This window comes from Anarrhichthys ocellatus, unplaced genomic scaffold, assembly GCF_004355925.1.
Source record: "Anarrhichthys ocellatus isolate YVR2014 unplaced genomic scaffold, GSC_Weel_1.0 scaffold2, whole genome shotgun sequence".
NCBI classification, from domain to species: domain Eukaryota; kingdom Metazoa; phylum Chordata; class Actinopteri; order Perciformes; family Anarhichadidae; genus Anarrhichthys; species Anarrhichthys ocellatus.
In genome coordinates, this window is record NW_022280032.1 from 3,653,480 (window position 1) to 3,670,021 (window position 16,542).

At 43.2% G+C, this 16,542-nt stretch overlaps 1 protein-coding gene across 1 annotated transcript; it reads right to left on the reverse strand.

The window, feature by feature from the left end:
- Positions 1-261: 261 nt before the first annotated feature.
- Positions 262-12,721, reverse strand: ticrr (TopBP1-interacting, checkpoint, and replication regulator). The gene is made up of 21 exons (XM_031856084.1): positions 11,666-12,721; positions 10,861-11,098; positions 10,355-10,590; positions 9,451-9,682; positions 8,913-9,051; positions 8,654-8,781; positions 8,210-8,413; positions 7,933-8,078; positions 7,292-7,392; positions 6,980-7,073; positions 6,612-6,694; positions 6,145-6,375; positions 5,813-5,900; positions 5,472-5,550; positions 5,067-5,198; positions 4,794-4,884; positions 4,620-4,678; positions 3,926-4,203; positions 1,660-3,748; positions 1,343-1,471; positions 262-928 (listed from the first exon to the last, which is right to left on the reverse strand). Exons 1-21 carry the CDS (start codon positions 12,326-12,328, stop codon positions 810-812), a joined length of 5,559 nt encoding a protein of 1,852 aa, XP_031711944.1. The 5' UTR covers positions 12,329-12,721; the 3' UTR covers positions 262-809.
- Positions 12,722-16,542: the final 3,821 nt, after the last annotated feature.

Here is a 16,542-nt window from a genome sequence, read left to right on the forward strand (position 1 = left end):
CAACAATCCTACTATACTTTATACCTCCGGAGAACTGACCTTTGAACAGGTGTGTGATTACGAGAAGCTCTCCTTTTATTTGCTGGTCGCTGATAAAGTTGAATTATAAAAGTCACTCGGAGAAGGAAGTCTGTTCAGTGAAAGGTAGTGGTTTGCGTTTCTGTACAAGGTTTTTCCTGCTTTGTCAATTATTCAAAAAAACAAGTGAATCCTGACAAAGCAGGGAGAGTTCAAGATAAAGAAACACATTCTCAATAACTTAATTAAGAAAACTGATATTTATTTACATAAGACTTTGGTAACATAAGATATTTACAATCTGAATCAATCATTAGGCCATTCCCTGTCACTTAAAAGCAGGTTTATGACAAAAAACAAACGAATAAATAAACATGAATAGTATATCAACAAACTTTAGACTTGATTGTAAATTTGCTTATTACAACTTTGAAAAACAACGATGAGGTAATATCACCATTTCCAACGTGTTAACTTCACAGAGACCCGTGCAGAGAACACGGCCTACTTTGAATGATAAAACCATTAAATAGGAAAAGTTTTAAACATCTCGGCAGAACTGCATAGCTTCTCATCTCGGTGCTCAGCCAGACTACGATCTTAACATGTCATGATTAAAACAAAAGGCCACCGGTTAGAACAGAAACGCTCGGGACTGAAAGGGACACTCATTCATGTGCAGAGGGCTTTCAAGCGGGGCTTCAAAGACATCTTTCATCAAAAGCACTCCTGATGAAACATGGCGGAGAACTTCACAGTAGAAACACAGAATGGATCATCTTTCTGACGGTTCAGTGAAGCAGCCTCTTCCTGCTGTAGGTCTTCCCCGTGTTTGAGTGTCTGATCGGCTGGCTGAAGGGAGAGCCGTCCACTCCGTCCACCTCCACCGTCCTCCCCGATGAGGCCTCATCTACAACGTTTTGGAAAGAACGACGATTGTCGGGTAACGTCAGGTTCATTGTATTGATCATGTTGGGTTCACTTGAACAAAATACACCACATGGATAAGAGCACGTGGACAGTCGAACACCGAGACACTTTGTGACTAAGGATGCAACTGAAACGATTAGTCAATTGATCAATATGTCGATGTACAGAATAATAATTGAAACTGATTAATTGTTTCAGTTATTTTTCAAGCAGATACAATCCCAATATTCTTTGACTCCAGCCTCTCAAATGAGGACTTCCAACGCATTTATTTTTGTTATTTGGACTGTTTTGGTCAATCAAACAAGACATTTGAAGTTGTCATGTTTGACAACTCAATTAACTGGTCAAAATAAAAAGATAACTGTAAAGACACGAGCGTTAGAGATCTTACCTTTAAAATGTGGCGTTCTCTGACTAGAAGAGCCCGTTCTGCTCTTGAACAACAGTGGAGAGTGAGTGAGGGCCAGAATCCCACTCGTTGTGACCGGCTTCCTCACCTTTGAGCTGGGAGGAGTCGCGACTGTCAAAAGGCAGGAAACGTATAATAAAATATATATAATATAATATTGAATTTCAGTCATCTATCAACCAAACAGCATAACATGCATTCATCACAACTTTACATGTGTCAACGCAGAGTAAATACTGATTTAGAATCTAGAAGCTATGTAAGGGATCTCAGCTGTGATGTGGGGAACTATAGCTTACTTGACTTGATGTCTCCACTTCCAGCGGCCCAGATGACGTCTTCTTCTGCTCTCTGAGGATCCGTCTGCTGAGCCAGCATCTCCGTCCAGTACAAGTCTTCCACCGAGGAAAGAGGGGACGCATCTGCCCCAGCTGGGGAGGACTGTTTGGAAGCCAGAGAAAATATTGTGGCTTTGTAGTTTGAAGGCTCGTCCGCGTCGTCCACATCCTGCAATCTGCTAACTCCGAGCTCCGCTTCCTCCAGCAACTCCGCCAGCAACGGCTCCCCCTTCGGGCCGCGATCCTTGCCCCCGCCCACACCAATCTGAGCCCTCTTCCTGCGCGGCCAGCTGCTGAAGTTGTCCGGGGTCACCGTCCCTACACTCTGAGGGGAAGGAGTGAGGGGAATGATGTCTGCAGTTGCCACCGGAGACATGGTTCCCGCAGGATGACGTGTAGGGGTGTAAGACTGGCAGATGTAAGTTTGGACGCTTCCACCTTTTCCAGGCGTGCTCTTGGCCGGAGTGACATGAGTACAGATGGACGGATCTCTGTGCTTAGAAAACAAAGCCAAGGGGCTTTCCAGCTGAGAAGGTTTCACACAAACTAAAGGGCTCCCAGCTCCCGAATCGCCCGCATTCATGGAATCTGTGCGTTTGATTTTGAGCTTGGGAAGTCCTGATGTTTGCATTTCCAATTCAACTTGGTAAGTCAGAGGATTCGGAGTCGCCATGCCCTTTTGTCGACTCGGTCTTGCGGGGCCTCTAGGGGTTGAAAACCGAGGGGATTCGTTCCCGTAGCCCAAGCGAGCAGCAGCCTCCCTCTGTTGACGGTCCGGGGTCTGCCGGAAGCCGTAGATCCGGCCAGGTGTGCCTTGCGTTGGCACGAGGGATTTAGGAGCGACTTCGTTTGGCAAAAAGTCTTCACTGGACTTCGAGGGCTTCCGTGAAAAGCTTATGTTCATTTTGATACCTCCACTAAACTGGGTCTTTACAACTGCAGCATCTACAATGTCCATACTGTCATCGTCTGTGGACGCGGAGTTAAAACACGAAGAATCAAACTGCTGTGAATCTGTGTGGGAATGAGAGTCCGTTTCAGAGGTTTGGGAAGGTTCGGCTCGTACCTCGTCTTTTGTATCCGACTGCATGTTCTTTTCCACAACATTCTCACTCGACTGGGATCTGATTGTTTCAGCACCTTGACCCGACCGTGTTCTTCTCAGGGACTTAGCCGAAGTGTCTGAACTTTCTGAACTACTACTACATCCCGCTGGTGTCAATACTGGCCTACACGGGGATGCAACGTTTGAACTTTTGCCTGGAGTTCGTCCAGAGCGAGTGATCATTTTGTGAGGAGGACTAGGGGTCTTGGGTTGAGTTCTAGTGAGAGGTGAGAGGTGGTGGACTGGAGGTGGTGTGCATGGCGGAGGAGGCATTTCCAGTAGACCGACAGCATCACCTTTTTCAGGTGTTTTCATCCCGTTGTGAACTTTTTCAGATGACCTCTGATGTTTTTCAAGTGTCAAAATTACATTTTCAGAAACCCTCACTAGGCTCACTTGACAAGTCTTTTCTGGGGTCTTGAAAATATCTCTTTTAGTGTTTGTGACTTTGACAGGACTGCTGAGCTTGCTCGGTGTTTTCAACAGTCGAGGCGACGTGCGGGACGCGGTACGAGGAGACTCTGGCACCTTGAAAGCAACACTGTTCTCCGACACTGGGCATTTTCGAGGGGATGGAGACCACGTGACACTCTTCTTTGGAGTCTTAGAAATCGGGCTATTGAGAAGATGTAATCCAGAAGCGGAGAGGCATTCGACCAAGGCCTTGACTGGAGTACGGAGGATTCCCTTCAGTGGGCTCTCCTTGGTAGGTGTCTCTACCAACAGAGTCTGTCTGGCTGGAGATCTGAAAGGACTGCCTCTCAGAGCCGGACCAAGTTCACGAGAGCCACCTGCTACAGGGCTCTGTGCAACAGGGAAAACAGGCATCCTTGATGGAGGGGGGGTTTTGGGGGACCTTGAGGTTCGAGGGGTCTTGGGTGTTGTGATCCCAGCCATGGCTCTCCCACATTTGCCGGGTGGCCTTGTTGGAGTTTTATTTGGACTCTGAAACAAACACACAGAAAATAATCCATTAAACCTGTAATAACTTGATTTGTTTGGCCACTTAGGGGCATCAGAAACCAGCTGCTTTGTATAATAATCCACCAGAAATAGAACAACACATTTCCTGTACCAACTGAGTTGATACAAGATATCGAGTACCGAAAAGAAAGAACTTACCTCAAAGACACTGGAGTCTGTGGACAGCCGGGACCTGGTCAGCCTGGTTGCACAAGACCGGTCAGACGGACAACCGGAGGAATCAGCAGCCCCAAAAAGGAGACGCATGGGAGACCGAACTGTCTTTACATTAACCTCACTGATTCTGCCATCGCTGAGAGAAAGCTGCGACGCAGAGAGAGCCCTGTCCAGGTTGCGGGAGCGAGGTTGAGAACTCGAGTAGAAGATGTTTGAGTGTCTTCGAGCAAACGCCTTTATCCTTGGGCTCCTTCTTAGGTCTGATGCAAAACCAAAGCACAGGAGGACTTATGTAAGTGAGTTATGGGTAGTGTTTCAAGGACACAAAACTAATTAAATCAATTGTCAAACGACAGAGGAGTGAAAAACATTCAAATATAATGTATTTTGAAGTGAATTAAGTCAATGGCTGAATGCAAGATTAAGATAATAAGTAATGTGAGCCTCTTTATTTCAAGCTAAATAAGATTCAGTTTCTTTAAAATAAATATATGTTAACATAGAACCCCAAGACTTCTGCTGTGTTTAAATCTTGGATTATTTACTTCATTTCAAAAGACTACACACACTTTTGTTGTGTACTTAAACACCAGACAAAGCCAGAGTGTAATTCTCACATTCATGTAAATGTATTGTGTGATAAAAACAACAAAAGACTGTGACTTCAGTAAAATACCGTCTGCAGGCTTTACTGGCGACTCTTCTACGATGCACTCCTCAGATGGGACAGAGCTCCTGAAAACAAAAACACAACACAATAATTAGCATCTTCAGATCATTTTTGGGTCATAAAATACGTAGAATTACTTTAAAAAAGCCTCAATGAGGCAAACTGTTGATAAATACATACCGTCCTCTTTTCTGTCTGTATAGGAGGCGACTGGACACCTGCTTGTGGTGAGGTGTTTCACACACTTTCTTTGTCAGAAGTTTGTGCCTCTCTGAAAAGCAAGAATTTGAAAACAATGAACAGGATGTTTGGAGGGGATCACAAAAAACACACTAAACTTCTGCCCAACGGTCAGTCTAACAGTCAACAACAAGGCTAAATGGCTAAACACTGAAAGTAAAAGGTTCTCCGCCGGCCTTACTTCCAATGGATTTGCAATAATTAAATGTCTACCTTCAGATTCAAGAGCCCGCTTGCGTTTCAAGCCTTCCACTGCGGACACAGACTGGCTCCTTGGCAGCTTGGCTTTCTTTGAGGGGGAAACGATCTCTTCGTTGAACAGGTTTCTTCTCACCTTTGTCACCTCTGTGGACGATCGCAACAAGGTCTGTATTTAGGACTCTCGACCCGATATTACTAAATGTCTACGTTGATACTGTTCCCAAAATCTGCCTTTAGACTATAAAACAATCTCCCCAGGTCAGCTTGAAAGCAGGATGGAAAGAGTTTCTAGTTTCCTTTTTTTGTGGAAAAAAAAACAGGCTCAATTCAGTTTAAAATCAGTCAAAAGATGAGATTGCGGGTTGAGTAGGCAGGTGGCGCTGCTTGTGTCTCAGTTAGAAGTAAAGTAGAACATACCTTGTGTTTCTTGTTTCTGAGGTTTAGGTTGTGGTTCTGCAACAGTTTTCTCCAAAGCAACGGAGACCTTTGATTTGGACTAAAGCAAAACACAATAAATCAGGTAAAGACATATGGATTAGCTAAAATAACCAAGAAAAGGTTTTGCAAATGTCATCTCAGGTCTCTTATTTGGGCGATGGTCTTCACACACGACAACTCAGTAAGCATTTGAGAACGAGACGATCAGTAACACATTTAAATGTCTACACACCTTTGGATGAGGTGTTGTGAAAATACTACTTGAACAAAGTTTTATAATAATCCAACAGAAACATCATGAGTATCTTTGGTCATCTTACAGCTCTTGTAGTCTTTTTGGGGATCTCTATTTGGCGAAGACTCTGTGATGATTCAGTCATGCTGCGGTGACGAGTCAGCATCCCACTCCTTTAAAAAAAAAAAAGAAAAAAAAAAGAAGAGCAAAGAACCCTTAACACTCGGACATATTTATCTTACAAAATATACATCTCATTAAACAATACAATTGATTATGAATCTTTTCCAGTGAAATTGAAAGAACATAATCATCTGTCTCCTCCTTGTTATAGTATCTAAGTTTTTTATTTATTTATTATTCCAGGCCTTTCCATAACAACACGAGTGTCATTCCAACATTCAGCCTCCACCTCACCTCCTCTTGCTGGCTGAGCGATTTCGCAGGTCCTGCAGACGATCACTGCCGTCTGAAAGCATGCTGCGTGTGGACAGAGGCGGTGAGGAGGCTGACGGAGAAATGCTGTCCTTGGCCACCGACTCGTCGCTGAAGACGTCAGAAGGCAGAACAGCCACCAGAGCCTCAGGGAGCTGGGTGCCCAGACTGTGGTAGATGTCTGCAAGCACTCTGGGGACGGCGGTCAGGAAGCTGCCATGACACAGACAGACTAATGTAACAACTATAGAGGAGGAAGCGCACTTAAAACCACTGTTTGCTATTACAAATCAATGCTGTGATGCATTATTATCTACATTGTTTCCAAACAAATCAGCGATGCATTCGATACATTTACTCTAGCATAACACGATGTATTTATTGTTCTTTTCACTGATCTGGGTACAAAGAACAAAGAATCCCATCACTGCAGCCCCTCACACACTTACCCTGGGAGGACTTCATCTCCCAGGAACCTTGCAAGGCAAACTGGGTCTTTAGTTAAGGAGATAATCCTGAGCATTTCAGCCACCTGAGGAACAGAAGAGGTAAGAATTTACTTTAACCATAAACTTTGCTGGTCAAAATGTTTTCAGGATGTTAATAAAAATACATTAAATGTGGGAATATTTCCATACAATCGGATATCTGATATTTTGTGATGTTAACAATCAATTAAAGAAGAACAATAACAACCAGCCAAATACTGACAGAAGCACCTGTTATTCATCAGTATAGTGTACAAACAATCACTGCTACACGACATACTCTGTAAGAAGATTCAACTGCGCCAGTGACTCAAAGGCGAGCATCTTACCTCCTCTGCCATCTGATCAACATCCAGTGAGTCAGACTGCTCCGTGGAGAAAAGTCTGCACAAGTCCAACCTCAGCAGCGCCTGAAGCTTGCACCTAGAGGACACAATCTGTGTTACTGACACATAAATACAATTCATTTGACCGTGGAATAGAACCGTGATTTATGAAGGAGGATGAGCAGAAACACACAAGCACATTTCACACCTCGGAGAGAGCCAGTATGCCCACAGACAGGTGTTAAAGTGGCTGGTGAGCTGAGTTTTACTGACTCTAAAAACAAAGAGAACACACAAAAGGTACAAAACACTCACTCTCTGACTTTGCCATCGACGTCAGCAGCCGAGCCATAGAGCTGCCTGACTGATTTGCCGGACTTGAGAAGGTGCTGCTGGACAAACACGGAGGTCTTTACCTGCAAAGAAGGGAGAACATCTTAGATATGCAAATCAATAACATTGGACTTATATGCACTTTATGTGACGCACTTAAAGCTTTCATTATTCTGACAGGAAAAGTTCCTGCTTTTTAGAAGCATTAAAAAGCCACAGAGATGTTTATGAATGAATGAGTTGTCCTTATTTACATTGCCCTGTTATTTGAAACCAACATATAGACTACCAGCCCACCGTTGGGCTCATTTTCTGTAAGCAGTGTAGCATTAAAGCATGGCAGAATGTGTGTGGATGAAGCATTACGTTGTCAAAGTTTACTCTGGTTCTCTGTCTCTGGACCTCCCTAGATGGCTACGAGCTGGCTGCTCCATATCCACTGTTTTAAATCATTCATAAATGTAAATAAAAACTGAAATCACAATGTATGACTATCCACAATTGTGCAGCACAAGCCTCTATCAGTTCATCCAGAGTAAGATAATAATAACCAGTCTGCTGTAACGATGAAAGAGGGTCAGGTCCTAGTCTTGAAGAACATGTAAAGCTGCCGCCTGTCTCACCTGCAGGTCTGATTCTGTCCCGAGGAAGGTTTTCACAGTGAACAGGAGCTGGTGGACAGCGGTGAGGAGGGACGAGTCTCTCTCTGCCATCGTCTTCTCATAACTGCATTTCAGATGGGACAGCAGCTCTGCCTCACTAGCGAAACCTGGGCAACACGGGAGAAGGTACATTAGATGTGCAACTTTATGAAAACGTTGACTTTTGACACTTTACGAAATATGCGTATCCACTTTAACAGGGTGATAATTTGAGTATTGATTTAACAGAGACACTCACTGATGGTGGTGGTTCCTCCAGACTTGTTCCGGTCACTTGACCGTCTCTTCCCCGGTCTCTCTGGTCCTCTGCACTCGGCACCAAGCTGCTCCGCCTCGGCCTGGTTCTTTTGGGCTTTGACATTCAGCCGCGCCACATTCAGCATCTGCAATGAGCGGCTCATTGTCTTCATCTTCTGTTTCACTGGTGTGCGCTGGGCGCCACCTGTAGATCAAGGATGGGAAATGTTCAGATCAACTTTTCGTGCCACGTTCCCTCGTGATAACATCTCGATAAGAACATACTGGAAACTAAACCATTTTCTCACAATTTAAACTTTCATTATACTTAAGAGGATAATTGGTAAGTCCCAATATTCTAAATTTAACTTTAATACTTTTACAAATTTCTCAACCTTTGTAGAATTCCTGGAATGTGCATAAAAATTGAGACGGGCTTCCTCACGTTTCTTGCCCCTCTTGGCATCTGCTCCCCGGGATGTTTGATACAATTCAGCCAGACCGCTGATCAGCTCCTGCTGTAGGACAGACTGCTCCTCCTCGTCCCTCTGCTCTGGCACTGCATCCAGCAACCTGCTCAACAAAGTAAGTAAAACAACAGGACCATCCGTCACTTTTTGTGCCACGAGTTGTGTTTAAAACTTAACAGAAATTCTTGCGTCAAAAGTGCCAATTACAAATTCTACCAACGATTGAAATCTTACCTCATTGACTCCATTAAATGGGAACTCACTCCTGACTGGTCTGACTGAGGGAACCAACTCTCCAACACGCCGGTTGTCAGCGGGCAATGGCTGACTTCCTGCTGAGCCCACTCAGGAACCGGATGATCCTTTGGTTGGTCTGAGCAATAAAAAAACAACAATTAACAGCGAGCAATACAACCTACATTATAAATAAAATATATACTGCAACCATCAAACACATTTAAACGTTTTGATGTCTCCAATATTTGCAATTTTAATGAGGCATGTACATAGATTAAAATAAAAATAGCCATCTACCATTACATACGAAAAAGTAAAATAAGAATATTATACCATCCTGTTGAAGTGTAGTAAATGTAACCAATGACTTGTTTACTTTTAACAGCTACAAGTCAACTCCAACCTTTTGGTAACTATTTTTGCTGAGATAATCACATGTGTTTTTCAAAACACTGATAAATATACGCAGACATTTTTCCAAAGATATCCGTTTGATGTTTTGGAACCTAAATATTATATATTGTTCTATCCTCACCATCAACAGTGTCCTCCTCCTCCATGATGTCATACACTACTCCCAGAACACTGCTCACAATATCTGGTAGTTCAGCTGAGGTTTCCGCTGTGGCCGGTGTAATGACTTCGGTGGTCAGGAACTGGTCGTGCTCAGTGACTTCAGACTGGAGGACGGTGAGCAGAGCTGTCGAGTGTGACATGGGCGAGAGGACAGCCGAGCACACCAGGCCGCTGTCATTCACCTCAGAGAGCTGGGAGAACAAGCACAAGGCGGGAAAAAGGGCAGGTTACTGTTAATCAAGTGCAAGTAAACATTTTCTTGGGTCGCACCGGTGCGCCTGACACATAGCAGGTCTGTCTCTGTGTGTCGAGTTATTTTTCCCCACAACATTCTGTGAAGACCCGATCCCGATAAAAAAAATAATGCATGTGTGTATGTGTGTAAAACCGAAAGCCTGTGCTCCTCGGGCGACATCGCTGCCTTAAAACATAACATTAAGTCAAAACAAAGAGATTTATTGACAATTATTTAGTCAAAAAATTGCTGCGGTGCCAGTTACGCCTGTCCTGAGAAGTCCAGCAAAGACCAGAAATCCTCGCTGGAGGAAACCGCTCCACCACCTGTCTCCTCTGTCCCTGGTAAGATGACTAATTCTGAGCAGACATCTTTGGCCTGACCCCCACTGGGCTATTGGTATGCCAATATACTGCATAACCTGTTCCCAGCCCCTGATCTCTACACCCTCAACAACTACACACACACACACACAATTAAACGGCGTTAATCATAAACATAAAAAAATTAAGACATCCAGTTCATTAAGAGTTACTGTGGGATGAAGTGTTGATAGAGAGTGATGCGTGTTCTTCCAACTGAGATAATGAGACTCTTGTGGAAAAACAGCACTGTTTGGATGTCTCACCATGTGCAGAGCATGAGAAGACAGCTCCATCAGGAGCTGCTGGAAGGCAGCAGCTGCTCCCTGGTCATTGCTGCTGGAGCACTGTAGCACCCATGACTCTGTGGATGTCTGTCTGAGTGACGAGTCATCCCAGTCCCGCAGCACTCCTTTTAGACACACTTCCACCGACTCTGGGAGAAGCCTCTGTCTGCGAGACACTGGCTCAACCATGATGCCACAGCTCTGTGTCATGTCACCTGGGAGGGTGAAGAACAACACAACACACTTAAATGTTCATTCTCAACTTCATGTTTAATGTGCTTGATGTCCCTTGCATCTCATATCAAGACGAAGATTAGAAGAAGATTAAATCCTAAAACAATGAGGATGTACAGTATAAAGTCTCACAATTATCTTGCGTCTGTATTAAAACTATAGATCACAATAATAATTTTAACAGATGCACTATTTCAGGCTTGTTTGAGTGAGAACAGATGGTGATAAGAGTTCACTTCCATGTTACCAACCTTGCTCCCACCGCAGAACACCACCTATGACAGGAAAAGCCAAGCGGTGCTGCCTTTCAGAAGACAGCAAGTATTCAATGCTGGACTTGAATGCAAAAGCCTCTCTCCTGAAGCCTGCATCTGGATTATGACTGGAGCAGAGGTTCAGCATTGCAACCACGGGGATCACTCTGCCACCCAGCTGAGCTAGGACCTCAGACAGCTTGTCAAAGCCGAGGTGATCCTCACAACTCATGACCTACAAGAAGGCAAAATATCCAAGTTGTTAAAGTCGGTGGAAATTGTAATTTGCTTTAACAGCCTGTTTGGATTGGTGCTATTCTATAATTCACAATGAACGGTTAAACAGCTCGGAGTATGAGGTAATTTTAGGTTAATGCCGTAATCATGCAGGTTTTAAAATATCTACAAATCTGTTTCCTCATTTGGTGTTTTGATGATATCGGTGCTGCCCAACAGGTCACTGAAAAATCTCCTATAGGTGCTTAATTGTGACAGTAAAGTCCACAGGATATACGTAAATTGACACTGATCTCTATCTCAACAGGCCAAAAAGTGTGATACACAGTAGCCTAAATGTTGATATATGAGCTTCTACGGCTGCATTAGCCACATAAAAGCAGTGAGTGACACTTACCTGCTTTACATCCACAACTAAGTTACACAAAATAGTATTGGAAAGCAGAGCTATTTATATAGAAATTATTTATTATGAACTTACTTAGTTATATATGTTGCGATTTCAGATTTTGTCAAAATTGTCCAGGTGCATTATAGTAATATTCTCGACTGCTACAGTACTCACCTGAACATGTGATCTACTGTCAATCCAGTGCAGCACTACCTGTCGCTGAATCAGCATGTCGTGAAGCACCCTGGGTAATATGTGCTCTGTCACATCTGTCGGCAGGTCACGGTTTCCCAAAGAAAGATAGTCCACAAGTTGTGTCCTGGAACGTGGACACTCCGACACAACAAACACCACATTCCTCCAGTTATTTGAAACATCCTCCTCCTGTGAAATGCTGGGCTTTCCAGCTCGGCTCGACTTCCGCGGCCTCAAGGACAGTTTAGTGGGAGATGTGATGTCTGGTCTGTCCCACTGGAAGTCCAGCAGGGTCTCTTTGAGTGCGTTTTGAACGGAGGCAGAATGATTGTATTGCTGCTTCTGCTGCTGGGACGGGCACGGTTTATCCTTCAGGTCAAACTTTGCTTCAAACTCTATTTCAAAGTCCTCAAACGTTTTGTGGCGAAGCTCCTTAAAGTCCGATCCCCTTGATAGAAGGCTCGCATTGCGGCCAGTCTTGGATTGAAAGAATTTATAACCCCAGCGAACTTTGTCAAATCCATACTTGTAGCCGAAATGCAGTAGGGTTTGTAATATTCCTCGTTTCAGGAGATGGTTCTTGACTTCCAGTTGATCTCCGTAATCCACATCGATAACAAAAACCAAGTTGTTTAGAGCCATAACGTCTACTACGGTGTCCCAGAGACCTTAACTCAACGATAAGCCATGAACACAGGTCAGCCGTGCTCCAATGTATTCAGGTCCGCTGTTATATCGCTGTGTGGGCACAGGGACGCCATTCACGTCTGCCAACTAAGGACACTTCATGTTTCTAGCTATCCTGCTAACGCCAGCTAGCTAGCTAGCATAGCTACCAAGACTAAAGTTTACGTGATTACAAACTAGCTTCGACCAGTGTAACACAGGTGTAGCGCTCACCGTTAATTAACATGGCACCTGACGTAGAAAAGAAACACGCCCAAACTTATTTCGATATCAAAACTGCTTAACGTGTCCATATTACGTTAAATCCCTATTTAAACTCGTCCATATTCGCCATTTTCTCGGTCCCGTTTGTCCTTAACCGTTCGCGCTCCTTGAACAGGAGCCCGCCCCCTCACTGTGATTGGTTACATCCTGCAACAACAACAACCTCATTGGTCCGAAATGAAGCGTCAGCTGTCCGGCGATTCGCCCTAAATCCCTTGTTAACTTTCCATTGGGTAAATGCTCCGTCAATCAAATCTATACAAATAGAAACACTGACAGGCATCACTTGCGTTTAACTTTTAAAAACTAACGTTACGTCTTGGTAATGAATTATGTAGAGTTAAAAGTACCCTACATAATTGGATGGATTTACACTTTTTAATGCTCAAAGTAAAAATTTAAACATTTTGTATTTATTATAAAACGACATTGGACCATGGATTACCTAGGAAACTAAAATGAGCCTATGTATCTGAGGGCAACAGGATAAAATAAGATATAACTTTATGTATGCCAAAGGGAAATTGTTGTGCAGCAGTTGCAGTAAAGTAGGAAAGAATAAAGACTTCAAAAATATCAATACATGTGCAATGTCCACTTCGTCTCAGCTGCTTGATCTGTGTTTGTTTATAGGAAAGTGAAAAAATTAAAATGGGCAATGGCATCAGTTCTTTTTTGTTATGCTGGTTCACAGATGATTATTCACTTGCTCTGGTGTGCTAAGTAAAGCAGTGAGAATCAGAGCTTTGGCATCCTCAACCATTCTCTCACTCTCATTGCCTAAAATGGAAAAATAAACTCTCATTCAGAGCAACATTTGGCTTTGATCTGTAGGTCTGGGTCTTCTCATTGGTTTTTGAATGTTCCCTCAAGTTTTAAGCAAAGTAGGATGCTCTGACTACAGACCAGAAAAAATCCCATGCAATGGTGTACTCAGTATGTCGTTGGCCTATTTCAATTCAATGACTACACATATGTAAGTATAAACTGTATATGACATTTTGAGAGTATATAATAAGAATGTATGCAAGATAATAAACCATAATAAAAGACCTAAACCCTTGACACTGGGTTTATTGTCTCAAAGTACAAAGTACATGGACCCAGCTTCTCTGTTTTTCAGATAATTTGTGAACGGGGTTAAGTGTAGTATCTTCCTGCTTCCCCCCTGGGCTAGAGGGCAAACCAAGAAAAATAAAGATTTAAAGAAAATAGAACATCAGGAGAGGAGGTATGTGGGTCACTTTCTGTTTTGCATCCGTAATCACCTCTTTTCTACAGCACCAGGGGGAGATGAAGAGCTTTGAAATAGAGAGAGAGAGAGAGATGAAAGGAGCATGCTGAATGTTCGAATCTAGACTCTGTTTTCTGTGTCCCACCAGACACCCTCTAAGTCAAAACACTAGGATATAGGTCAAGGAAGCATTTAGGAGAATGCTGTTGCTAAGACACTTATGAATGCACAAATATTGTCAATTACATATAACACTGCCGCTATATCTCAGGGGGAGGGGGTGTTGCAATGGGGATACAGTCTGTCTCAGTTCAACAAGGGAGTGTGCCGCCTGCAACTGAGCAGTGCTCTCAGAGCTCCATAGTGGGATCTCCCTTCAGTGCTAAAACAACTCAAGCGCTCTATGTACCCATAGTGGAGCCCGACCTTAAGTTCATGTCTCACAAAACAGCTTTCTTCTTCACTATATGTTCTGCCAAGAGAGTGTTACATCTGTAAGTGAGGAATGTTTGAGCTTGAAGGCTGATAACACATCCCTCATTTTTTGCACAGAGTGGTAAAACATCAGACGGTTGACCAAGTGGTCGAGACCAATGCAATTCAACTCGATCTGGCTCAGCCACGGGGAGAAGTGGGCCTGCTAACCTTGTGTCCAGGGAGGGCACAAAGGGCTTATATTGTACGCACTCAGTCTCCAAGGTGCGCACACTCTCAAGTCATTTGTTTGTTTAAGTAATAAGAAGTTGGGGCTTCCCGTGACCAAACTGTGTTTATCCCATTGGATTGTTGACACTGTCTCTGGGGCCTATTTTAGGCAGAACCTCCCAGTCCCAGGTGACCTGGTAGCTTACTCCACCAGAGGTGTAGCCACTTCCTGGGCCACTTTAAAAGGGGTCCCTCTTTCAGAAATCTGTGCAGCAATGTGGCATCCACTGTACCATTGGGTTCTGCTGTTCAGCTCTCAGCTGCTGAGCGAGGATGCAAGGGTGTGGTGTCCTCTGTTCCTCGTGATGCTGATGGTACAAGTCATCCAAGATAAAAACCTGTGTTGTCTGAGTGAGTTCAAAAGAGAAAAAACACACAATAGAACTAACAGGCTGCTCACCATGATGTCCTCCAGACTGTGTGTGGAATCACTGAGCAGATGCTCTCAGTTTGGCAGAGAGGACTCTTGTTCCAAGGCAATTATGGTATTAGATATTATAAATGCGGACATGTATGAAAGTGCACATCACTAGAGCAGCCCTGTCACAATGTAAATTAAGTCATCTTTGCGTCACTGAAGTGGGAAAGACTTCAGTTCGGTGCAACCTGAAAACCTTTCCTCACCTTAGTGACCCTAAAGGTAAATCTCTCTGCCCCCACACAGCGGCCTCCTGGCTTGTGTTTGTATTACAAACAAGGCAGAGAACTGTGGCTTGGTATGACAACATTCTCCGCTTGTTTTGGGGACATTTTGAGATAATGTGTCACTTTCCAAATTGTTGAAATCTGATGCCAAATAAAATCTAAATATGTTAGACACATAATATAATAAAACATAATAAGAATAATGAGAGCAGGAGCAAACCAGGCAAAATAAAATGAGCAAGATCCCTTTTGTTAATTGACAGATTTAAAATAAATTGCTTTCACACGACCAGGATATCTTTTTTCACATAAAAACAGGCAACGTTTGGTGTTTGTTTTATGCTACGGTGACCTTTCTTACATGCATCATCTGTCTGTATCATGAAGCCCAGTTTAACAGATTGGCCTGATTCATAATAAAAACAATCCTCCACACACACTGTTTTTATCTTAAACAAAGTCTGGGAAGGTAATACACCTTTGTGAGGGATTATGATGTCTATATAATGTCTGTTATTATTTCTCAGAAGAGAGAGGACCAAATCGGATTTAGTAAAATTACATTTTGGTTCTAGTTCTCATGAAGCTGAAGTGTTCTCACCGTAACTCCCATGAGATACCTACTGGTTTTGGAAAATGTACTTGTTCCATGCGGCTGTTTCTGATTTCTATTCCACGTCACGTTATTGTCTGTCCTGTGTGTCCATGTTAAAACATTTTATGTTGTCTCTTTTGTTGTACATGATTAAACACATTTCATGTTTATTAAAAGCAGTAGATAAAAGCAAACAAAAAGAAAGTAATCAAAAGCAGAAATCAGACATGTATTAAGCTAAATGTACTTAAAAAAACAAAACAGGCAGATATTTTTCTGAACGGATGGAACAATGCAACATCATGTCATTAAAAAGTAAAGCACTTAATGCATATAATATCACTTTCACTTACTTTTAGCATGTAAAAATATTAGTTAATTCTTATAGACTAGCACAGAGTGCTTCCTACAGATCTTGATGTAATTTACAGCTGTTGATCCTATATAAGATAAGAGGAAATGTGTACACTTCCACCTGGATGAATCATAGCGTCAGTGGGAGGCTGTGCATTTGTGTTTGCTGTCGGCTCTGTCTCATCGAGCCTGGCAGGTCAGACAGCGAACACACTGTAATTACAGTATAGCGCACTTAAAGCAGTGATGTTGCCTTTCAAACAGCTTGGCATCCCACCTACAATGACTGGGGGAAAAAATAAACAAACGCATCTGCACTTTAACAAGATTACGTCTTTTCAGCCTCCACGTTTGAGGACTGGCCAGACATGG

Excerpts from the sequence above, each read along its gene's own strand:
- ticrr (XM_031856084.1), bottom strand. The coding sequence starts at position 12,328 with ATGGCTCTAAACAACTTGGTTTTTGTTATCGATGTGGATTACGGAGAT. Across the intron at positions 8,414-8,653 it reads TGCCAAGAGGGGCAAGAAAC|GTGGCGCCCAGCGCACACCA; the intron begins GTGAGGAAGCCC and ends CTTGATCTACAG. Across the intron at positions 4,204-4,619 it reads GCCAGTAAAGCCTGCAGACG|ACCTAAGAAGGAGCCCAAGG; the intron begins GTATTTTACTGA and ends GTTTTGCATCAG.